The sequence below is a fragment of the Lepisma saccharinum genome, chromosome 3 (assembly GCF_977018435.1).
Source record: "Lepisma saccharinum chromosome 3, izLepSacc3.1, whole genome shotgun sequence".
Taxonomy (NCBI): domain Eukaryota; kingdom Metazoa; phylum Arthropoda; class Insecta; order Zygentoma; family Lepismatidae; genus Lepisma; species Lepisma saccharinum.
The window spans coordinates 131,240,475-131,265,680 of record NC_139231.1 but is presented as its reverse complement, the minus strand read 5'-3'; the positions used below and the strand labels follow the sequence as shown (position 1 = coordinate 131,265,680).

At 41.7% G+C, this 25,206-nt stretch overlaps 2 protein-coding genes across 2 annotated transcripts in view; one reads left to right on the top strand and one right to left on the bottom strand.

Annotated features, from left to right (window-relative positions):
* The window catches only part of LOC145985414 (uncharacterized), a 254,264-nt gene extending 238,249 nt beyond the window's left edge, over window positions 1–16,015 (bottom strand). The window contains exon 1 of the mRNA XM_083119412.1: window positions 11,675–16,015. Within this exon, the coding sequence (XP_082975538.1) occupies window positions 11,675–15,535 (3,861 nt within the window). The 5' untranslated portion in view covers window positions 15,536–16,015. The remainder of the gene's footprint in view (window positions 1–11,674) is intronic.
* The window catches only part of LOC145985415 (ATP-dependent DNA helicase Q5-like), a 360,878-nt gene that overhangs the window by 216,430 nt on the left and 119,242 nt on the right, over window positions 1–25,206 (top strand). The window lies entirely within an intron of this gene.

Below are 25,206 nucleotides of genomic sequence, written 5' to 3'. Positions count from 1 at the left end.
ATTTCCACTTAAGAGGGGGTTATCGTCTATTATTTTGCAGATCTTGGTCTTCTTGACATTTGCATTTTGGTGTAGCAAAATTGTACTAGAATGTTACGTTTGTTGCCAATTGTAATTTTACTTTATTCTTCAAATTTTCACGTGTTTTTGTGCGTTTAGAATGAAATTTTTGCTTTTAAAAAAGTGGTTCAAAAGCAAAAATCATGATAATAAACATGTCTGGAAAATTCATTTTGAATTGGAAATGTCAGAGAATGTCATAATCAAAAAAATCGTAACAACACTGTAACCACTCCGCCACGGAGATCGGCTCTGTTCGAAAAAATCAAACCTCTTCACTTCTTGACCGTAAGCTTTCGTCTGCGATATATTAAGTGCGTACCGAAAGTGAGAGAATGCAATGTACACCCGTTCCTCAAGAGAATTTTCTCCAGAATGACGGAGAACCCTCTTTCCGTCTTTTCTCATTAGGGCTTAAAGTTCTCCAGGAGTGGGTAAACATGTTTGACGCTGTTCACCAGCCACGGGGGCGACGCTGCCACCTATCCTGCTCAAATCTATCACTTCACTCCTACACAAGCCGCGGGAACTGCGCAGCACAACAATACAGTAGCCGAAGTGGAAAAATCGCCTTCCTTGTTCCTGCAATAAACCTTGCTCCATGGAAGGAATATAAAACGCACTTTTTTCGAAGTCTCCTTCTTCGAGGTCAAGTTGTGCAATCTATTTATGTATCAGCAGGGTCGGAATTAGTGTTGCCATCTGGGGGTGAAGAGATGACTTTTTGGGTGAGGCCCGACTTTGTTAGTTTGTTTTGAGTCCACCTTATGCACAGATAGGCTGATCGGGACTGAACCGCTGTGTGCCTGTTCCCGGTATCGAACCCGGAACCCTTTGATTACAAGGCAACGGCGTTACCACTACGCCATCCAGTGGCGTGCCCAGGATTTTCGAAAGGGAAGGGTTATATGCACCTTTTCTGGTAATCAGCCTTCATTTTGCCATCTTTTCCTACCTTTGACGTTCTTTTTTTTTTTAGGAATACTGGGTCAAAGGGGGGTTATAACCTCCACCAACCCCCCTTGGGCACGCCACTGACGCCATCGGGAATGACTTAGACGGACACAACTTTGATTGATTGGTTCGGTATATTTTACTTCGCTTTTCAGCCACTTTTGGCTAATTGCGAAGCTGAGGATGATTGATAATATGATGAAATTTATGAAGAAACACTCACAAAGTATACCCATGCAAACACAGGGATTCGAACCCAGGCCCCTGGTGTCGTAACGTGCTATGGTAACCACTCCGCCACGGAGGTCAGCGTACTAAACTTTGGATACCGTGTATTGGAGAATTGCTAAAGGAAAATAGTACTGAAATAACGACTGCCAATGTATCTGTCACTATGTATATCAAGTATACCTGCGAACACATTGGATCCACGGAGACAAAATTTAAAACTTTCGCTGTGTTCTTCACAGAATATGAACAGAATCGGTTAAAATTCGCGTGAAAATCTAAAACTTGAGAAAAATGGTAAATTTATTTTATTTCGCTACTTAGTATGAATGAAAAATATGTTTAGCATGTCATTTTATTTGCTTATAAGCATTTTCTGGCAATGGTTAACGCTCCTCCCGTGGTATCGCGATTGTTAACATGTTTTTTTTTGGCAAGGTCTCATTCTCCGAGAAGCCATCAATACTAGGCTAGCCTAGATACCTTGCGACCCGTTGGGTGAGAATGAAGTGAAGGTGTGAATTCTCCTTCCAATATACGCAATTGCTCGGCTAGGCAGTTCAAGGAAATAACCATGTAAGATTAGTGCAACGATACAATATTACGAGAGTCTCAATTACAGTCAAAAACCAATAAACATCATTTTCGAACTCAGCATCCAAAGGTCTATTTTTAAAAAGTTCCTAATATTTCCTGTAGAAATTTGCAACAGTGTAATTTGGTAAAGGAGTCCGTGTAACTTTGCGGATATGTAAAAACATATAGATACAGGAAGTGAAATCATTTTCTACTTATCTTCACACAAAATTTATGGCATGTGAAAGATATCCAGGCATATAGCAGAGCTTGCTATGGTCCTTTATGCTCCTGCATTGCTGCGATCTTGGCAAGGAGCTCATCCAATGGAAGGTGACTATTATGTGGTGCAAATTTGACGGGAGCGTGATGCTGATCACACCACATTCACTATGGAACAAATCGAGATGACGTGAGGCAACATGTAACTTTACACGTTAGAACAAAAGAGCAAGAGTCTCCCCGATGGTTTATAGTGGTAACGTGCTTGGCTTGTAAACAGTAATTCCGGGTTCGATCCTGGCACATGTATGAATGAATGTGTGTGTGTGTTTAATATTTCGAAGTGGTTACCGACGGCATGTTTCTTGTCGTTCTAGTTACAGCACAGAGGTGGCGACCTGAATGCGCTTGCGTCCTGTTACCAACAGAGACTTAAATTTTAACGGTAGGTTATTGTAAACTTTACATTAACGAACAGTTGAATGAAGTTTTCACATTTTTCAGGTTCCAGCTGAAGAACATTTCACCCGTAAAATAAGTAACTGCAAAAATAACTATTTTAATTTAGTTACTAGTTACTGAAAAGTAACCGAGTTACATTTGCTAATTTAAAAGTAAGTGGGTTACATTTGCTAATTTAAAAGTAGCTGGGTTATATTTGCTAATTTAAAAGTAACTGGGTTACATTTGCTAATTTCAAAGTAACCAGGTTACATTTGTTAATTTAAAAGTAACTGGGTTACATTTGCTAATTTAAAAGTAACTGGGTTAAACTTGCTAATTTAAAAGTAACTGGGTTAGATTTGCTAATTTAAAAGTAACTGGGTTGCATTTGCTAATTTAAAAGTAACTGGGTTACATTTGCTAAACTAAAAGTAATTGGGTTACATTTGCCAATTTAAAAGTAACTGGGTTGCATTTGCTAATTTAAAAGTAACTGGGTTACATTTGCTAATTTAAAAGTAACTAGTTACAGTTAACGTTACTCGAGAGAAGTAGCTTTACTTCCAAACACCAGAAATAGACAACGATATACATATACTCCCTACCTGCTTCTCTCCCCACTCCCTCCGTAAAATTCATCTATGCATACCTATTTGCTTTGGCACAGTCGCCGCCGACCTCTGGTTCGTTGCCAGTTTAGCTGAGACGACGAGAGTGGATGTTGGTGCTGATGAAAGAAATGGAAGCAACTCCAAGTTCCACTTCGAACCCTGATACTACATCCAAGATAGTGAATCCTCGAGCTGGTGTGATTTTGAACCAGTACAGGAAGTGGGATTTCAAGATCCGAACTATCGTATAGGAAAGGAACTATTCATAAGTAGATAGTTTTTTTGTTTACAATAAGTTCGTTCTTGCAGTGGGTGGAGAATATTTGAAACAGAGAATACATCCACTTAAACATGCGCACAATCCAAATCGTGACTAACAACATATATTCGTTATGTAAGGTAAGTTCGCAAAATACAGGTTGTTACTTTGCTTTTCTTGTTGCTTAGATCAAGGATTCCCAAACGCTTGCAACGCTCAGTGTGGTTAGGTTGCTTGCCTTAAGTTAAAGAATAAACATATATTCAATTCAGAAACATTATAATTGTAAAAAGTAACACTGCTAAGCCTTGTTTCCATGTTAATAAAACATTAAAATGCTGACCAACGCAAAATTTATAGTATAAAAATATACACTAAAAACGTAACGTTTCCAGCCTCTAACAGGGCCTTCTGCAGACGAATATTCACAATAAATTCTATCTGTTAATTCTTTATTTATTGTGAATATTCGTCTGAAGAAGACCCTGCTAGAGGGTGGAAACGTTACGTTTTTACTGTATATTTTTATACCATACATTTTGCCATTGTCAGCATTTTAATGTTTTGTAAAAAGTACTAAATAAGCACATATTTGGAACAATCATATCATTTCACTGAGAATATTGGAACATTTCGCGGCCTCCCTGCAAGCCAGCCACGGCGCACACTTTGGGAACCACTGGCTTACGCGTTATGTTGCAACGCTCAATTGTTGCTTTTGCAATAAAAATAACACAACTCCTTGAATTAAGCAAAGCTAAATAGGTTGGAGTGTTTTTGGACGAAGGTTAGCCTTTAAGGAAAACCTGATAAATACCGTAAACAAAGGAAGCGCAAGAATAGGGCATGTGTACCCATTCTTGGAAAAACGCAATACTAACGGTTAAAAAATCGAATTAAATTGTTCAATGTCTTTATAAGATCTATGCTGACTTATGCTTGTGTTGTGTTGCAACATAGCGCCGCAACTTCTATAAACCAACTCCAAATTGTGCAGAATAAGATCCTAGAATAATAACAGGTGCAGATAAATACGTTTCTAATATACAGATACGAGACATGCTCGACAAAGAGACTCCATTCGACTTTATGCAGAGAAAAAATAGAAAGTTGGACAAAACAGCCTCCCCATTCAAACCCTATAATCTACAATATAGGTCAAAGGGAGCCAAAAAGACATATCCCCAAAATGCCACGTTTTGATCCATAAGAATATGGAACTAAAAGTAACTTCACATACTATCAATTAATTAAGTACTCCATCTAAATGTAGAATAAGTAGATCGAGTCTACATCTGTGTATATCTCACTCTGAGTCTTGAGATTCTCTTGTATACGTATTGCTTCAATAACATGGTCATTCGTCATAGGAAAAACATTTCTAGTAACACGACATTTGTGTGAAGGACGTGTTTCATCAAGAATTTCTATGCAGCAAGCGTAAGGAATAATAGGCCAAAATTCATAACTCGAAGACAGGGCATCAAAGTTGCTGAAGTTTCAATTTAAACAAAACCGCCATGTGTAACGTGTAGCAGTTCCACGTTACAAATGTGTATATAAACTTAATATTTTTCTTTGTTTGGTACTTAAAATGTTTGTGTGTTAATGGTTAATTACCAAAAAAAGTGAAACACACCTCGTATATAGACTATACATCCTGATGTTAAATATAAGTTCAAAGAGTTTGTTTCTTTCTGCCAGCAAGCTCAGCTGGAATTTCATTATCGGGGACAACAATGTGAGAAAACAATCGCTATTGTGTAGAAGCCAGGCAGACTCAACTTTATGTAAACGTTGAAACCGGGGAAAAGACGAAAGATTAGGCTGTCTTCCCCACGCTATATCTGCCGTGTCCCTTGGCGGACAAAAATTTAACTAATATCATATTAATCCCTGATTCTTTTTTTTTTGGTCCTCCCCGATGGCGCAGTGGTTGCGTCGTCGCCTTGTAATCAAGGGGTCCCGGGTTCGATACCCGGTGGAGGTACAAGTTGTTCGGATCCCACTTTAAACTGTAGGTCCAGTCCCGATTAGCCTTACTGTGCATAAAGTGGACTTAAAACACCAAATCAACCAATCAACCAACCTGATTCTTTTACTGCAAGACGGTGTAATCAGAATTTAGTTACGTTAAGGTAAACGAAAGTTATGCCCGCGCAAGACAAAACCTGTATTTAAAGAAATTTTTGCTTAACATTTTAACGTTGTAAACTTTCTTTCTTTTCTTTGTTGTCTTTTCGCATGGCCGTTGCAGGGAGAGAGGGGAGTTGGAAGAAGCCCTACTCCCTAGTCAAATTAAATGCTGAGTGTAACAATTAAAATTATATTGCATATTTAATATTCACAAAAGGTTAAAAATAGTAATTTCTGCATGTAGCTAATTATGTTCCTCATTGATATTTTATTAATATGTATTTTATTGTAATGTAAAATTGATGTTAAGATAAAAGTTGGTAAATCCTTCACGGCACCGAGAAATGCTATATAAGCAGCGAAGCTCGGTGGCCCGTGGCCTTTTGTATTCGAACTCCAGATAAATGCGGAACTCGTATTACCGTCTTTTCTTTTCACACCCGTATTTCTGCGCTTACTACCACGTCGCTACTAGGAATTAGTTTATTCTGGATTATCGTTAGGACAATTTCTTAGCTCTTCTGGTCAGAAGGCTTATGTTCTCTCGGTTCTATGCTTCTGGTCAGGAGATATAATTGAGAGGATTGTGATTGTCGTAGGATACACCAGAATTCGGGATCGGTCGATAGACTGTTAGTAGTCAACGTTTGTGTCCCTGGTCAGGGAACACCTTTTCTTATTCTGTGGTCACGGATTAATTTTCAGTTCTCTGGTCAGAGGCTGAAAAGAGAAAAGGAAGTTGGATACTTAACTGAATATCGACAGAACCTAGTGGGAAAAAGGATTGTTGATTGCTTATAGAATCTTGGTCAAGATCTATAAGTACATTGAGAACCTTTGACCTAGAATTACGAGGGACCTTACATCGTGGATTGAAGCAGCCGGAATAACCCGAACCTTGAGCCGAGGAGACTCAAGCCCCGAAGCGATACTGAGCGTGAAGCCGAGGCTCAATAGACCCATCGAACCAAGTACGATCCAGGGCGGATCCTTACACATGATAGTTTTGATCTTGAATTTATTGAGTAACATAGCAGATGAAAAGTCGTCGGACAGAGCATTCCAAACCCTTGTAGACCATAAAGATAAAAAGAGTCTTCGAAACTGACTGCAGAATGGCGCGGAATGTTTATATTTCGCCTACCTCTTGTATTGTATCAATGTAACGAGTTTCTAAATATCAGTTTCCCGTGGAGATAGTAGCTAAGTATGTGCAATTATAATATTTTATGCAATAACAGCATTGATGCAGAAGGCCTCACCTAGCCATGTTAAGAATTTTGTATGCGTTGAGTGAGTAAGATGTATCTGATCGATAGAACATAACGAATGCATGAATTTTGTATGTTCACGTGCGAACAATATCAAGGGGCCCTCCTGGGTCCTGTCCCGACAATTTTATTTGAGTATAAAGGATACTTAAAATAAATGCATCTCAACTCCACTCTTCAGCGATCGAAGGAAAAGTCCAACTGAGCAGTCAGATTCTTGAGGCATCCTTGTTGATGAAATCCATCCAGTCAATGCTTCTTTTCACAGGCACACCAAAGTTGCATTCAATATTTTTTCTCAGGAGTTAACCTGAGACCTATCCTACTCTCAGAAATTCCATGCGTGTGCTTGTGCTCTTAGGAATAAAAGAAAAAATAACTGTTCACGGGGTGGTTGCCTTACAAACTCTCTGTGACTGACAGGTGATAAGCATCTGTCTTGTACCTTTCAATTGATTTCCAGCTTTGGATTATGAAGCTACTTATCTGCCTCTTGCATCTACATTTTAGAACGTGTAATGGCTTTTGTTGCAGTCACGACACCTGGCTGGGTGGTTGTGATGACGAACACGAGGGGACAGCTGTAATGGGGATACAAATGACATGAGACATGTTCACGAATCAATTGTCATTCCTTTTTGGAAGTCTTTTGTAGATGGTGAAAAAATGACACTGTTAACGTTAAGTCGTGGTGTGACGTAGACTGTAAAGCAGGGTCTACGTGAAGTTTACATTGGCTTATATAAGCAGGAACGTATCTATAAATATATTTCCGGGGGAGTCCGAACCAAGTATATGTATATTAGTAGTAGTAGTAGTGTGCATAAATCTTCTTCTGTTCTGTCATTCAAAGCCGTGTGGTTTCAATGTAATCATTGCCTCCCAATAATATTCATGGATCTGATCTGGACATTGTGGATATCCCTGGAAGATTTGTGCACTCTGGCATAGTTTGCACAGTCTACGTAAACAATGGAAATGAATAAAGGAAGTGTCATTGCACGTGTCCAGATGAAAACAATCCTACTTAACAGGAAATGAATCCTGTTTCCTTTCAAGCATCGACTGTTCGGAAAACAGAGAAAAATAATACGTGATAAATTAAGGAGTCCCTGGTTCGGAGACCTCATGAGAGGTTGTGATCATACTTTAAACTTTAGGCCCAATCTCGATGATTCTATGGAGCCGCGGTAGTTTATTCGGTAGGGCGTCTGACTGCCACGCGGCAGACTCGGGTTCGATTCCTGGTTGGGTGATCTAAGGTCCCGTTTCGGATCCCGGCCTGGGCATGGGTGTTCTTTGTTAGTGTCTCTTCATTCGTTTCATCATATCATCACTCATCCTCGTCGTTACGATTACCCAATAGTGTCAGGAAAGCGACTTAAAAAACTAATTCAATCAAACAACCACCCTGCAGAAGCATTAACTTCAAATAAATTGGGGGAGGCACAGAGTGACTTCCCTAGGGAGAATTCACACCGAAGAGACGCGACACAAGAGTTTCACACCGAATAGACAAGATGCACGTGACACGCGGCAAGCGACACTGGTTTCTTTGCTCAGTTTACATGATAGTACCGATATAATTGCATTAATCAGTTTATTAGTCACCCGAAAAAAGCGTGACAAGAGACATTATTACATGTAAATTGCGTTGTAAAATTTGTGCAAGTTATTGAAACTTGGGAGAGGCATGTTGTGCATGAGAAAACTGAGAAACTGACCTCAAACTGTATACGCTAGACTTTTGAGCCTGAATAAAGCGCATACCTAAACATTAGAGAAATGGTTCTCAACCTTGGTGAAACCATGTCACGGTATTTTTTTTTAAGTCAATGCCCTTAGCCGAAGAATTTTCCTTGTAAATCTTTACAGTATTTAAGATTTTATGCATGAATTAACGTGTATCTATGAAATTAAATATTGATAAATAAATTCTAGCATAATCATAATAATAATAGTTTCATTACGTGTGTGGGATTGTTGACAAATATAAAAATATAGAAGACAAAGTGGTAACGTCGTCTCCTTGTAATTAAGTCATCCCGGGTTCGATAACCGGTGGAGGCACCGGGCAGATCCAGTTCTGATTAGTCGATTTGTGCATAAAATGGACTTAAAAAACGAAAACACAACTCAAATATGATATTGGGATTATGATAGTTGTCAACCACTTTCAGCAGAACCTTTCGCTGCTCAGTATAGTTGATACGAGGGCACGGTATCGGGTCGCGGTCCGGAGGATGAGAAACAATGCACTAGAGTATTTTACCATGTTGACTGATATATTTTGGACTAAAGTGCCTCCACGTGCTGGCTTCTTCAAATAAAGGCAGTCAGGTAAATGGCCAAAACACGGCCTCTTTACACGATGTTGAAGGCAAATTACAGCCGATAACTCCATCAAAAACTTGATAAAGTGAAAAGAACGTTGTGTTTAAATCCTAAAACATTGTTAAATTGTTGTGCATATCGATACTTTATTATATCAGCAAATTAGAGGTTAAAATAAAACAGAAGGAATATGAGAAACGTAGCAAATGAAGACGAGTGTGATAAAAGAGGCAACGTTAACCATATTTCAGATCTGGAGCATGCGTCTCGATGACTTAAAAAGTGTGCAGCAATGAAGAAGATGCTTGTTCTCTCACCGCCTGGATACTCTGTTGCGTCTGGATTCCAACATTTTTATTACCTCGCCTGTTGCAAAATGGCCATTTGCAGCAGCCGCAGGGGCGGGAGTGAAGGCCGGGGAGGGGTGGAGGCCTGACAGATATAAGGTGCCTGCTGAGACTTGCATCAGAGCTCCTCCTCGCGTATTTTTTTAACAACTGCCGATCGCGAGCCGCGCGGACGAAAGACAATGACTTAATCGCTGCCTCTCTTGAAAGTTTGCTTCCCGTTTTCCGTTCGGAAAGGGTAAAATGTGTGACGCAAAGTTCTGTTAATCGACTTGGAAGGGAAGTGCCATTGTCAGCATGCACTTACGTTAGCGTCTGTAAACAAACTAAGGTCACCAGATGGGAGATTTCTCAGAGTGTCTTTTCTGGCTCAGGCAAGTGGGGAAATGACCTTTTCCGTTTTAGAACTCACCCGCTAGGTGTCGCCACCAGATGACCGAGGGTGGGCTCTTTTTGGGACCACGCGTTACATTCTCCTTCTGCCCTTTCTCTCTTCTCTCTCTATCTTATTCTCCCTCTTTCTCTCACTCCTCCCCTTTCTCTCTTTATCTCATTCTCCTTCTCCCGCTTTCTCTCACTCCCTCTCTCTATCTCCTTTCTATTTCTCTCATTCTCCTCCCCTTTCTCGTTCTCAATCTCCTTCTCCCGATTTCTCTCACTCCCTCTTTCTATCTCATTCTCCTATCCTTTCTCTTTCTATCTCATTCTCCTCCCTTTTTCTCTCTATCTCATTCTCCTCCCCTTATTCCCTCCATCTCAATTTTATCTTATCACATTCTCTCTCTCTCTCTCTCTCTCTCTCTTCCCTCTCTCTAGCTCATTCTTCTTATCTGTGTGTGTCTTCTTCTTCTCTTTGATTTTATTTTATTTCGCTTTTTTGACACTTTTGGTTAATCGCGAAGATGAAGATGAAGATGGGTGATGGGATTCGAACCCTGGACACCTGGCATCGTAGCGTTCTGTGCTAACCATTCCGGCACGAAGGTCGGCTTCTTCTCTTAAAATATCTCGCTTCTGCGATGACTTTAAAGGTCATACGATTTTTGGACAAAGATTTTTTTTACCGCTATTCGTTTAGAAAGAAAATTCTTGGGTACCCATGTATTTTAAACCTTGGCAATTCCTAAATATGTGCTCCAAAAAATTAGAGCTCTTGCCTACTCACGGTCTAAGTTAATTCACGAATGATTTCTTAGAGAACGTAAAGAGCTGAAACTCAAGTCTTGCCGCACGAGTTGTAATTTTCCTAACAGAAACCCGTAATTTTGTTACGAAACCGGCACAAAATGAGATATACGTGTGGGAGGATGGCTATTGGCATCATGGAAATATCTTACTTTTGCTATAAAGTATGAAGAGAGAAAACTGACGTACTGTATATGACGTCGTGATTGCAGGTTCAAAATAATTCACCTTAATCTGTTTTCACTGTTTAAAAAAAATAACTGCCTTTTCATGGTCCTTGATAGTTTTTAACTTCGTTTTTTACATCGTCAGTTTAGTGCAGGGAGGCCGCACTGGTTTGACCAAGTGGGGTTATAACCCCCCCCCCCTTTGGCCCAGTATCAAAGGTATGAAAATATGACAAAATGAGGGCTGACTACCAAGAAAAACTATACGTTACCCTTCATTTTCGAAAATCCTGGACACGCCACTGAGGGAGGGATATGAAAGAAAGACAAATGTTCATCAAACTTGTCAAGTAAACATTTGTTTCAGTCATAAATAGTCAAACACTCAAAATGCTGACCAAGGCAGGATTTATTTTCAAATAAACACCCAATAAACGTGACGTTTCGACCTTATAGCAAGGTCTTCTTCATACTAAGAACCAAATTCAAATTCAAACGTTTATTGTGTGTTTATTTGAGAATAAATTGTGCCTTGGGCAGCATTTTGAGTGTTTTATTAAATTATGGAAACAAGTCTTAATAGTGTTATAAATAGTCAAATGTGATTTCCTGCCCTAAGTGTAGAAACATGCATATTATAAAACACAGGCGTGAAGAGAATCGCGCGTTTACCATGCCTGCTGACGCTATTCTAAAAATAACTGTCGTACCGATGTTGAAAGATGTAATTTTAATGATGTGGACAGAACCTAACTATGTGTAAGATACTCTAAAATATTCTCAATATATGATACAAGATACCAAAAACTGGTACATTCAAGAACTCTGAAGCCAATAAATCATAAGCCAATGGAAGATTAGGAGGAAGTCCGGTACTTACCCATTTTCGTTTCATGGAGTTCCTCCTGTTATGTTCAGAATCCGAGCTGTCAGTTTGCATCCTCATACGCTGTTCCGTACTCAGAAGTTTGTCCATAATTTCCTGCTCTTCTTCAGAGGTGAACCCCTCCGTGTATAACAACTGGGAAGGGCTGGACGACGTCCGCTGGTGCATCACTAAGGTTGGACCCACACCCGTGTTTTGAAGGTCCCCTTCCGACGGAACGTAGGGGATGTTCGCGCTTACTTTCCTCCTTGGGGATCGCGGCGACGGGGACGACGAACCCACCCCGTAGCCACTGCGCAGATGCGAATCGTCCATGGAGAGGCTTCCGGTGAAGTGGTGACCTGGCCTAAGCCGCGAGTTTTCGGTCGAAGGCCCTTGAGATGTCGGCGACGAGGGGCTCGAAGGTCTCGGCGAGCTCGATTTGGTTTCTCGGATATTCAGCTCGTGGAGGAAGCTGAGATCCTCGCTGAAATGATGCTTGGAGAAGAGTTTGTTCATCTCGGACTTGCTCATCTCCGCTTCCAGCATCTCGCCGTAAGGACCGCGCAGAGGGCGCTTGGAATACCGACGGGGTGCGTGAGGGCTACGTGGGGCACCGCCGCGTTCCGAGTCGGACTCCAAAGATATTGGCGAGGGTGAAACTGTACGCGCTGGGGTTCGGATGGGGGTGGGAGTCAGAGGACACTCGAGTGTGAAGTCGCACAGGCTGCTCTTCCGACTTCTGGACCCATCGTCCAATTCCCTCCCGGAATATTCTTGAAAATCTCTCCCTGCCTCACTTTCTCCTTCGGATAAGTAACGTTCTTGCTCAAGAGATCCTGATTTTTGCAAAGTCGGGCGCTTTTCTGCACCGTCTTCCGCTTTGCTTTTGTTTTCTTGCGATTTCTCCTCCTGTTCCTTTCCTTCGGTGCTCTGGAAGGAGATAGAACGCGAAAAATCTCGACATGAAGTTGCATCTTCGATCCATGATGTATCCTCAACGGAAATTGTGGTCAAGTGTTCATCTTTCTTTTCGGCTTTACCAACCTCTCCGGTGTCGTCCCCGATTATCCAAGTTGGTCGATCTCCTTCGTCAGGTGTGGTTGGTACCTCCAACTCGGGAGTTATCATGTCACTGGAGACGTTCCTCTCACCTTCAGCAACGTAAACGCTAACTGTCCAATGGATTGGAGTTTCAGACTGCTTGTGGTCGTCATATTCTTCCTGTGTCTGTTGGGCATCGTTTGTCTCCTCTCTGGCATGCGAATCCACCTGTTCGCCCCAGGTTAATCCCAGATCCTGGCTGGTTGTCACTTCGGCGTCGCTGAGCACCACGTTGCTGTCGGCCAGAGAAGATTCGCTCTCCTGGAAGTTTTCCTCCAGCTCTCTTCCAGCATTCAAGCTCTTCATGCCGTTACTGTCGATGGACGTGAATTCGAGTTCGTTGGATCGCGAGCCACGTCGCTGTGGAGGGTACGTAAGGGATCTACCGGACGGTGTTTTGTGGAAGTCTCCTCCATCTCTGCCACGTCGCTCCTGCCCTTCAGAACTGTGACGTGACTGGTCGCTGATATCTTGCTCGCAAAGTGTCGTTTCTTCGGGAGAAGACCCCGAAGTGCTGCGGCACGAGGAATCTTGTTTCGAACCGTCCTCATCCGATACTATGGACCCGACGGCCGAGTCTACGGACAGCGTCGATTCGGCAATGTCAGGCAGAGGGGGTTCCGTGACGCCTGTCGCTCCGTTGTCGTCGTCGGATGCCTGAATGGTGGATGGACATTCGGGTGTTCTCTTCCTAGGAAACGTCAAGGATCCTCCGATGAAAGGAGCTACCGGTTTCAAGGCAATCGGCGACTTCGAACTCCTGAAGTACTTTCCGTCCGAGGAAATGTCCACCTGCGAAAACGATGCACTTCGGAAAGGGATAATCCTCTGCGCATAGGAACCGACGATGATTCGAGTATTCAGTTTCCCAAGACTCAACTTCCCTTCTTCAAAGATATCGTCTTCTTTCACTTCGTCTGCACTTTCTGATGTTTCGGGTGCGTCGTCAACAGTCTGTCCTGCGGCAGCAGAACTACTTTCACAATCACCGCCACTTTTGTTGACTTCCCCCTCCGCGGGGCTCCCCTCCTGCGAAGCATATTGTTCCTCTGGCTCCGCGCCAGCAGCTGACTCTATTCGCTGGCTCTCGGATGCTCCCTCGAGATATGAACCGGAGGTGGGTGTCTGAGGCTCCTCCGGTGATTCAACAGGTACAAATTCACTCACGTTAGCCTGTCGGCTGGTTTCTTTTCTGTCGGGAACGGAAGGTTTCAGGCGTTCGGTAAGTTCGCGAAGGCGCTCGACTTTGTCACTTCGGGATTTGGATTTATGGGACTGGCTGCTGCTGCTGCGTCCAGGGGACGCCCTGCGCTCCCGGCTTCCGAAGAGGAACTTATCGAAATTTAAGGGAAGTTGGAGAACGTTCTCGAGGTTTTCTTGGTCGCACTTTTCGCCGTCCGACATCGAACCACTTTCGTAGTAAGATTTGGGAATTTGCTCAGCACGCTGGGAAGGGGACTTGTTCCGGTTCATGGTGAAGAACGCCGGGATTTCCGGCTTGGGCCGAACTCTGCGTCTTCCGTGGTGACTCGAGGAATCCTGCGAGCACGTCCCGCCTCCCTCCGACGTCTCCCCCTCATCCTGCGTCTCCTCGTTCCGCTGCTGGACGGGCTTCCCTTCCATCGTCCAGAGCCCTCCGTCCGGAGTCACTCCATCGTCGACCTCCGACCTCGGCTCCACGACGACGAGCCTGGCCGCGTGACGGTGACCTTTGGAGTCGACGACCAGGAGCGACGGAGAGGAGCATTCACGGTTCGCCAGCAGCTCCTGTCGCTCCTCGCTGACGGCCCTCACGCAGGTCGCAGTGGATCCCCAGCAGACTCCCCAACGCACCGAACTCACCGTCACGCTAGCGGACACGCTCTTCCGCGGCCATTCCAAGGTGCTCCTGTATATCGCCGCGGACTCGGTCTGTCCCGTGTCGACGGCGCACTGATTTCGCGTGCGAGATGAAACTGCGACGCCAGCGCCCACGTTAGTATTTATATGACGACGCTCTTCTCCGCGAGATGTTTGGGAGTAGCCCACACTGCGGGGCGTCGCGCTAAAGATAGTCCCGCTCCTGACTTTGGGAGAGTCCACCCGAAGAGAATCTAGATTATAAATAGGCGAGGAAGTTGCGCGTTCCGCCGAAGACGAACGCGACGGGGGGAGTCCGCGACTCCTAACCGAAGATGACGTCCGGCGACCGGCGTCCGGTGCCGATCTTTGGCATCCCGACTTTCCGGCGACCGTTCTCCTCCACGGGTAGCAGCTCCTGCATCCGGCGTCCGCCGGACAGCAACACGGACAGGAAGGGGGCGGCTCGCCGAGTGGGACGACCGCCAGCGCTCTCTCCGGCGTGGCTGTCGTCGTCGGTCTGAATGGGCGAAGGGTGGCCCCTCCGCCTCCGCTCGCTTTTCGTTGAAATTTTACCTCCTCGCGACCCGGGGATATTTTTAGCGAGGCGCGGAAGGCGCCGGGAGCGCGCAGAACTTCGTTCGCCTCGCGGAGGACGTGGTTGACGGACTGCTCGCGAGATGTCGCCACCTTATGATGCGAGAGCAAGGGGCTGGTGGGCGCCGACGACGGCAAGAGGTTCTCCCTCGCGTCGCCGGATGGGGCGATGCGGACGCCGTAGCGGATGGTGCCGATTTTGACGTAGCTGTGCGGGGATCCGAAAGACGCTCCCCGGCACAGAGTGCCACCTGGCGGCGCGACGTCCTTTGCATCTCGCGGTGCTTGCGGCGGCTTACCAGAATCTGCTCGTGTCACCCTCCTCGCGCCGCTCATGCTTGTCACAGCGTTCCATTGGTTCAGATTACTTTGCTCCACACGCACACTTACCAAGTAAGGTCCACTACGACACTGCACTGGTCATTACAAAATTATCGCTCCTAAAAGAGCATATATGTAAGAGGACATCATAAACCTTAATAGGGGTTGAAAAGGTCATAGACACCGGTCCTACAGACCCGTATGCTCTTTTCCTACTTGTCAACGTTCCCTGCAACTCTCAACTAGGTCTACGTATTCACGATAATAAAGTAAATACATTTTCGGCATAAACGTCACAATTCCCGGCACTCGACAATAGCTGCAACAATCACTATAATGCGGATCACTAGAAACATTGAGAACTCAACAGGTTGTCATAACCGCATAACTCACGAGTAATCTTCCCTCGGTTCGAAATGCCAAAATCCACGCACACGCATTCACGCAGGGTGCGAAATGACAACAATCCCAAACTAGCTTGATAGCACCGCCACCACAGACACCGATGTTACTTCTTCTGCTTTGCAGACAAGAGCCGAAGACCATGAGGATCTCCGGCAGACTACAAACACCATGCGGCAGGCGCCTCATGAAAAACCCTGCGGCTTCTTCTTTAACTGGTCGCCGCGCTGTTGCCAGAACTACCTTCAATTCACGCCGTATCACACACACACACACACGCTCGTCCTGCTCAATGATTGATGCACGGACGGGGGAACAGGGGAGACAATTGTTCCCCTATCCTCTTATCGTCCCGAAAGCACCCTGGGATAAATTACTTCCGTCTCCTCAAATTTTCACGACAACCTGTTGTTATTACAGCCGGACGAATTTACGGAATGCTCAGGCCTTTTAAATTGGAAGATGATTCCTGGTTTCATTTTGAGGGATGGTAACACAAATTGTCCCGGATTATGATGGGGGAAGGGGACTGGGTGGGGGGAGGGAATACAGGTAAGTCACGAGTTGGTGACAAAGCGTCTACGATGCTTGCGTCTCTTCCACTGACAGTAGAGATTATTTATTTTCTTTCTAGTTTTTTCCTCGCCTACAAACTTGATTTCTGATGTCGAAAAGCCATTTTCATCACTTGCATAATCTTATTTAACGTAGGTCAATTAGGAGACATATTTTGAGTAAAGAGTTGATGACAGTGATTCAATTAATTCTAATGAAGTGAGGGCGAACCATCCTCTTGGTGTAATGTTTGTTGTGAATTCAAATTATGCACAGAGGGTAAACAGGTCTAGCTTAGCTCTTTTTTCATGGAATTCTTCATTTACTTATCAGGATAGACAATGAAGGACTAGATAACATCTTTACTACTAGAGAACCAGTATCGTCGCCACGCCCGACCCTGTGGCCGAGTGGCGCTGCGACGTCAAGGATCCCGGGTTCGAATCCCGGTCGGGCTTGGTTGTTTGTGAATGTCCATTCATCAATTTCATCATTCCATCACTCATCCCCATCTTCGCAAATTAGCCAAGAGGCACAAAACACGAAGTAAAACAAACTAACTCAAATCAAAAGTATCGTCGCCACGAAGGGTGCGAGGGGAGGTTCTGTCCACTGTGCGAATTAAACTTTTTGTTTTTTTGGGGGGGGGGCAACTCCAAGGCCGCCCGCAGGATTTTTTCTCCGAGGCGGATAATAAGATTTCATATATTTTCCTTGAGTCAAAACAACTTGTTATTATTACTATTATTGCTATTACAATGATAATGTTATTGATAATAATAATAATAATAAAAAAAGTAAAAGTAAAAAAAGGTAAAGTGTTCCCCTGTGCATAGTATTATTATTATTACTTTACAAATCATAAAATTCAAATTAAATTGAAAATACTTTGGCGTTGTATACAAGTTCAGATTAGAGTCTATTATTTACATAGAAACTGGATTCGCCTTGCTTCCTTTCCATAAGCATCGTCACTTTGTTGATGAACAGTCTGTCTCTTTTACTTTTTCACAGGCCGGCCTCCGTGGCGGAGTAGTTAGCACATCGAGCTACAACGTCAGGGGTTCCGGGTTCGAATCTCGGCGTAGGCATGCGTGTTTTTCGTGAGTGTCCTTTCATTACTATCATCATATCACCACTCATCTTTCGCGATTGGACAAAAGTAACAGAAAGGCGAAGTAAAATGAACAAAATCAATTAAATCAATGAATTTACTTTTTCACAATGTACTAATCTACGTCCTAGATCCATGTTTTTTTTACATGCCGAAAGGTACTGTGAAGAAAGGTAATAATTCAAAATGACGGGGTGTGAATTTTACGGTGAGATCCAGACTTTTCGTAATCCCGAACGGTCCACAAATTCCAAATTTAAACTAGGTTATTTTTTTATATTTTCTGCACTAGTCTATAAGTATCTGATTTTTTAAAAAAATTAACAGTTTTCATTCCATAAGTGCAAAAACCATAACTTGAAGAGGAAATAGTATGTACAATTCGAGATTTTCACCGCATCGGGAAATATCGAAAAATTCCCGTCCCAATTTCTTTTTTTGGCCTGGTCGGGAAATGGAGAATTTTTAAGTCCCAAACGTCAAAATTATTATTATTTCCTTCCCAATCCGATCCCCGACCACCCCTGCACACCCCCTAGTTACGGCTGTCAACATAACATGATTCTTATGGTCTTTTGTGTAAACGTTCTCTCGTTATTTCGTTGGGCATGGCAGTTAATTGCTGTGAGAGACAGGCTGTAAATTGCTGAAAACAATATTCTTTGTAATAATAATATCGTTACAATTTCACCATTCGAATTACATTAACTTTTTATAGATATGCTACCTTAGATGGGGGCAAGTGCCCATTCCCCTGCGGACGCTCTTGACCCACAGTGGTGTATTTGTGATTTCATTTTGGGAAGAATTTTATTTGAGTATGCAAATTTATATATATGTTGCCAGTTAGTAAACTAAAATAATGCCATGCGGTGGTAAGTATCTTATAACTAGACTTTGGATTTTAGGTTTTTAGCCTATATTTTCCTTAGGTAAATAAGAAATAACAAGTTGCATCAGCGTTTCATTAAAAAACGAAACAACTGATGAAGTTTTATAGTGCCTAAATAACCTATTTTGCTTGTTAGGACCTATTTTAGGTTTATTTATTTATGCTTTGCACTTCTACAGAGGATTGAACCTCCAATTACAGAAGGCGTACACTGTATTTGATTAATACAATAGAAATTACATGGAAATATACAAACACATATTCATTCATTCATTCACGTACAATACGTAACATACAACATACGTAATACATTTATCTACATACATTTAGGCAAGAGGTTTATACGTAATTCACAAGTATTGCACAATGTAAATGGTAACATTTATATTAAACAATCTATATTCTATCAGAGTTTCGTTTTCAATAGCACTGAATCTATTATTCTTTTATATCTGTCAAATGGAAGTGAAAAATCTACACATTGGTTGTTTGCAACAAGTATATTGTAACTGTGACACATTCTATTTATTGGTGAGTTTCTATATTTCTGAGTTTTTTAAATTTTAGAAGTTAGAATATTTCTATTACGCAGATTATTTTTTCTTATATTAAATTGTATTTGACCGAGAAAGAAGCTGTTGTCTAAGACACCATTAATTGTTTTATACAAGTACAACTGTTCTAATATTTTCCTCCGATTACTAAGACTCTTAAAACCAAATATGTCAAGCAGATTATTATAATTCACGTTAATTTGTCGTGGGGACATATCATATTTTTTGTAAAACAGATACCTTAGGAACCTTCTCTGAATTCTTTCTATGCTATTTTCGTACGATCTACATTGGAGACCAAATAACGGATGCGTATGCAAGTCTACTTCTTACTATGCTATTGTATAGAGTTGTAATACAATGTAGGCCTATACTCTTAAAATCTCTAGAATTCCTTATAACAAAACCTAATGATCTGTAGGCCTTATTTACCGTATATGATGTGTTCTTTGAAGGTCAAAGCAGAATCAATGAAATGTGGCTAAATCAAACCTTTTTTTTAGGTTTTTATATATTTATTAAGGTTTTTCTGGATTTTTATGTCACACAGAGGTATTTGCTCAGTTTGATACCAAAACGATCAATGACTAATGTGTTTGAAAAACATTTTCCGTCGATTCCCTCTCTTTTTTTTCCACGCAGCTTTCTTCTCCTTTCCTTCTTCGATAAAAATAAAAGCTAAACTGTGAAGAGCGTCATAGCATTTATAAATATGTATAAATTCAATGAGATTTGGATTAATAAAGTTGCAATTTTTCACGTCTATCCCGAAAAATTCACGCAGAATTCCTGGAGTCAATAATTCACGTACAATTTCCGGAATTCAAGGAATTCCCAGCGACTAACCACCTGGTATTGTGCAGCAAATCATAGATACTTGATTCATTCTTCAGATCAACAAGTAACTTTTGCTAACAAGACAAATATAGGATTACAATAATTTGTGGATAATTTTGAAAATGATGTATGCAAATGAAGATTTTGTTAGAAAATTAATATTAGGTTGTTACATATAGCTATTAACATTTCTTACGGTTCTTTTGAAGTTTTGTTTTTGAAGATGTACCAAATCAGTATTTTTCAAGAATTTTGAAGCATTTTGAGTTTCTTTTGGAACCTACTTCATGATTTTTCGTGCCTAATTTGACTTTTAGAACCTATTTTAGCATTTTTAGAACCTATTTTGGGATTTTTATAGCCTATTTTAGGAACCTAAAGCACACTTTTTAGAGCCTAAAAAGTGTGCTTTTACGTTCCTAAAATTAGCTCTAAAAATCCTAAAATAGGTTCGAAAAACCGTAAAATAGGTTCTAAAGATCCTAAAATAGGTCCTAAAAATCTTAAGTTCTAACATTGGTTCTAACCTAAGTCATTATTGTATTTTACATAATACATTTTTATGACGTGATTTGGAAACTGTGTATTTACATTCTAAGAACACCCACAAAAATAGCTATCGAACCAGTAACACTGAAAACTTATGCAAATTACCATTACCAGGTTCAAACTTAATGTCCATTTGACACACGTATACAAGTTTCTTGTGGAGACTTTAATATTTATATTCGGTGAGGTTGGTCAGTTGCAGAGTTGTCCTTCTTTAATCCACAAGGCTGCACAGTGCACACTTTTCGGCATGGAAATCTTTTATGACTGGGTAATTAATCGACTGCTTAATTGATTTGGTTTGTTTTATCCCTTTTCTGGCATTTGGACCACTGGCGTCGTAGCGGGATGTGCTAGACACAAATGATATTACGCCGGACCCTGTGGCTGAGTGGTTAGCACATCGCGCTGCGACGCCACGGGTCCCGGGTTCGAATCCCGCTCGTGCATGGTTGTTTGTGAATGTCCACTCATGAATTTCATCATTTCATCACTCATCCCCATCTTCGCAAATTAGCCAAGAGGCACAAAACGCGAAGTAAAATAAAATAAATAAATCAATGAAATGATATTTCAGTTGTGTTTGCTACATAGTTAAATTGTACTATATGGTTTCAATTCCATTTTCTCATGGTGCGAAATCCTGGGGGGACAGGGGGGATTTCCCCCTCACGAAAAATTTCGGGGGGAGAGTTTTTGTTACAACAGACAAAAGATAAACAATTACTTTTAATTTCAAATATACTGTACTATGAATAATATCGAATACATACACCAATTAGTGTAGTTATGAGTGTTCCATGCTTTTTCTCTCCCAAGAGATAATTAACAAATCTACATCAATACGCACAATAAAAGTAGGACAAGAATGCAAAACAATAATTACTATGATATTAATTGATTTATATTAACATAAAGCAAAAACTTAATAAAAACTTACACATAATAAAACCACTTCAACTATTTCATAATTTATTAACATATTTAACCAGTTAGTAAAGGACGTAGTTTGCTACTTCATAATATCTTATATATTTAAAAGTAACAAATTTATTTATTTTTGGGTAATTAATAATAATACTATATTTATAATGTAGTAATGTATTTTTACTTTTAATAACATTATAAATATGTATACCGTATAATGTATATTTATGTTGTGGGGTGGGATGTTTGTAGGTTAAGATATTTCTCCCCCCCCACCAGTCTTAAATTATTTAGCACCCTGCATTTTCTTTGAGGGGGATAAAGACATCCCTGGCAGGGATAAAAATAATTTTCTATTGCCGATATTGTATATTCTCCAAAAACTAAGAAATAAGTACTATATAATGTAATTAATCGTATATATTTGCACCGCAACATAATGTAAACAAACAACAAGGCTGGAAGCTATAGTGGAACGTAAACTCATCTATACAGCGTTCTTGGAGCACAGAATCGATAAACGAAAATGAGTGTGTGTGTAGAGTGTTCAAAACCTGTTCCTCGACAAGACATAGCCTCCAAAATACAGTGCAAAGATTGTTTTACTTGGCATCACGTAAAATGTGTTCAATTAAAGGAAGCGGACGTGGAATTTATGAAATCTTCAAGTCAACTCTGGCGATGTACAAGTTGCCAGAAAACGAGACGACACAGTTTACACACTGAAAAGCTTCAGACACCTCGGAATCTGAATCTGTAGTTCCTGACCCTCATAGATGTTTACAAACTGTTGCTTGGGTTGAAGAAAGAAGTTGCTGAGATAAGGAAGAGTAACGAGGAAATCGAACTTGAGTTAGGAAAATCCTTAGACTTAGCCCATCAGAAATTAGACGAAAATGTGGAATTAATCAAAAAACAATCGGAAAGTATTGCCGCTTGCGTCGGAAAGTTTGAACAATTGAAGGAAGAAAATCTACTGTTAAAAAAGCAACTAGCAGATACGCAGTTACAATTAGATGACTTAGAATAATATGGAAGGCGTAACACGTTGGAAATATATGGTGTACCCGAAACACCCAATGAAAATACTCATGATCTTATAAAAAATGTGGGAGTGGCCTTGGATGTAAATGTAGATTACAATATGATTGATGTTTGTTACAGATTGAAAAAACTCCCACATCAAAAATCAGGTGAAATAATTGTAAAATTTGTTAGGCGTACTGATAAGGAAAACTTTTTGGCAAAACGCAAGGTAAAAAGAAACTTGAATTGTACTCATTTAGGATAGGCGAGTAATGAAATTATCTATATTAATCAAGCCGTAAGCCCCCTGCACACGGGGACAGTAGTGGCGGCCAGTAGTACTAGCCAGTAATGGCCGCTACTAATTATCCCTCTACTGTCCCCGTGTGCAGGGGTACTTCCGCTTCAACGACCAGTAGACTACTGGCGGCCACCAAACTCAAACATGTTTGAGTTTAGTGGACGCCAGAGGGCCAGTAGACTTTATTGAGGGAAGAACTTCTTTCGTATTTACTTTACGTATTTACTTTCGTTGCGAAATTTAACACCGGAAATGTGTTCAAAATCTGAAGAAGCGAAGACAAAACCAACTGCTAGTGTAAAATGGAGTGCGGACAATATCGGTAGCCTACATTTGTAGAAACTTACATAAACTATGAACTACTATGGAACGTTCGTCATTCTGATTATGCCAACAAGGCAAAGAGGGAGAGTTCAATGATAAAGATAAAGGGTGAATTAATAGGACTAGGGGTCGCAGTTCCCGACTTGGGTTTCTTGAGAGCCCATATAAAGGCTATAAAGGCCACGTACAGAGGTGAACTCCCGAAAGTGAGTGAATCAAAAGCAAGTGGAGCGGGCACTGACGACGTCTACGTACCAAAACTACCATGGTTCACTGCAGCCGACAGTTTCTTGAGAGATGTAGTCATCAAACTGTTGACAGTGAACAGAATGTCGACAAATCGATTGAAGAGGACTCATCAGTGTAAATTCTACGGCACATTCTAACAGTGTATATGGCTAGATCGCAACTGGGGGATTTCTTTGGTTCTCTGTTGGTGTGTGAATGGCCTTCCTTTGTATAAACAAGTCTATAAAAAGACAAATGGTTTGCAGTGATCATGCCACATGCTGTTTGAAAGCTTCGTTCCTAATGCCTCAGATGTGATAACGTCACAAATGCACTCATGGACTTGGATCGTAAACCAGATGTGCTCTTTATGTGATGATCAAGTCCATCTCTCCGTGTCACCCTTGTATATTTCACAAATTTCTATAGCTAGGAACAGTGGCGGCGATTAGGTGGTTTGCCACCTTTGCCTCCGCACTATGCTAAACCTTATCTACCCAGGGAAAGTAAACTGTCCTTGGCCCCCACTTTTGGAACCCAATCGCCGCCACTGTCTAGGAAGATAAAAAATTGGTGAACTCTTGCGGTTATCTGTGTCAATCTATTAAACTAATTGGCTTTGTAGTATAGGCGAATCATCAATTATGATACGATATTTGTGGCCGTCACCCGTTTGAGAATTGAAGAGTATCGCTCCTACAACTTCTAGGAATTTATTTCCCAAGTTCAACGTTTCTAAATTTGTTCCCAAGCTGAGAAAAACTATTATTTTTTATAATTTAGATAGAATTTGAATTATTATTAAAATAAAATTATTTATTATTTTAAAAAATAGGGGTGGAGCCCGCATCTGAGTCGACAGACCTTGTCTTGTATCTGCTCTTCTTCCGAAGAACCTTGTCGCAGCTATTGCTATGCGGAAAATGTCCTCCAGTGATTTACCAGTAACTTTCGCGTATCCCCCCCCTCTCTCTCTCTCTCTCTCTCTCTCTCTCTCTCTCTCTCTCTCTCTCTCTCTCTCTCTCACTCTCCGCAGGACTCTTTGGAATGCGAGAGACCTCTCGATCCATGTTTGCTCTTGCCTCGACTGCTGCTCCTCCAGTGCTGATGACTTTTAGTAAGTGCCGTCTGTCGATCTACCGGAAGACGGCGGAAATTGCACGAGAAGAAAGCAGAAGATTTCCGGTCGGTCGTTGGGAACGTTAAGCTTACAGAAATTGGCTGGACCAGGAAAATTATAATATTGCTTTCTCCTTTACGTAAAATCACAAGTAGGCACGACTGCAGCAAATGTTTTGTTGTTTAAGCATTTCCGTTTTACACTTGAATTCATGAATAACCTCATCACCTTCTTGAGAAGAAAAATGGTTATGCTGAAACATGCGGTGTCCTTTTCCGGAAGTTAAGGATCAACGTTTAGTAAAGAAACTAAACTCCGTGCCACAACGGCCCTTTGGGGGTCAGGGCATGCCGAGTGCCTTTCCATTGAGTGACACGTGGTCAGCGCATCGAGTCCCATCGCCTCTGTTTCCTGACTTTTGATTCTAGAGTTCGCTACTTCTTTTCAACTACGCCAGTTTTCACAATGACAACACCGAAATTTGTGAAGCCCACCGGGAATCGAACACCGGATTGCTCTCTACAATGCGTGCTTTGTTTTGAGTTGCTTAATTTAGGTTCATTTTATACGCAGAAGAGTTAATCGGGACTGACCTACAGTTTAAAGTGGGATCCGAACCACTATGGGCCTCCATCGGGTATCGAACCCGGGACTCCTTGAATACGAGACGACATTACCACTACGCTATTGGATGCCCATCGCTCTATACAAATGCGAGAATGCTAATCATACGGCTTCGAGGGAGAACCACATTGTACGCCTTTCAAAACGGCATTTACAGGCTACTAAGGATGTGGTGCCCTCACCCACAGCTAGAAGAATGCTCTGTGGAAGTGTGTTTTCTGGTATATTTTCGC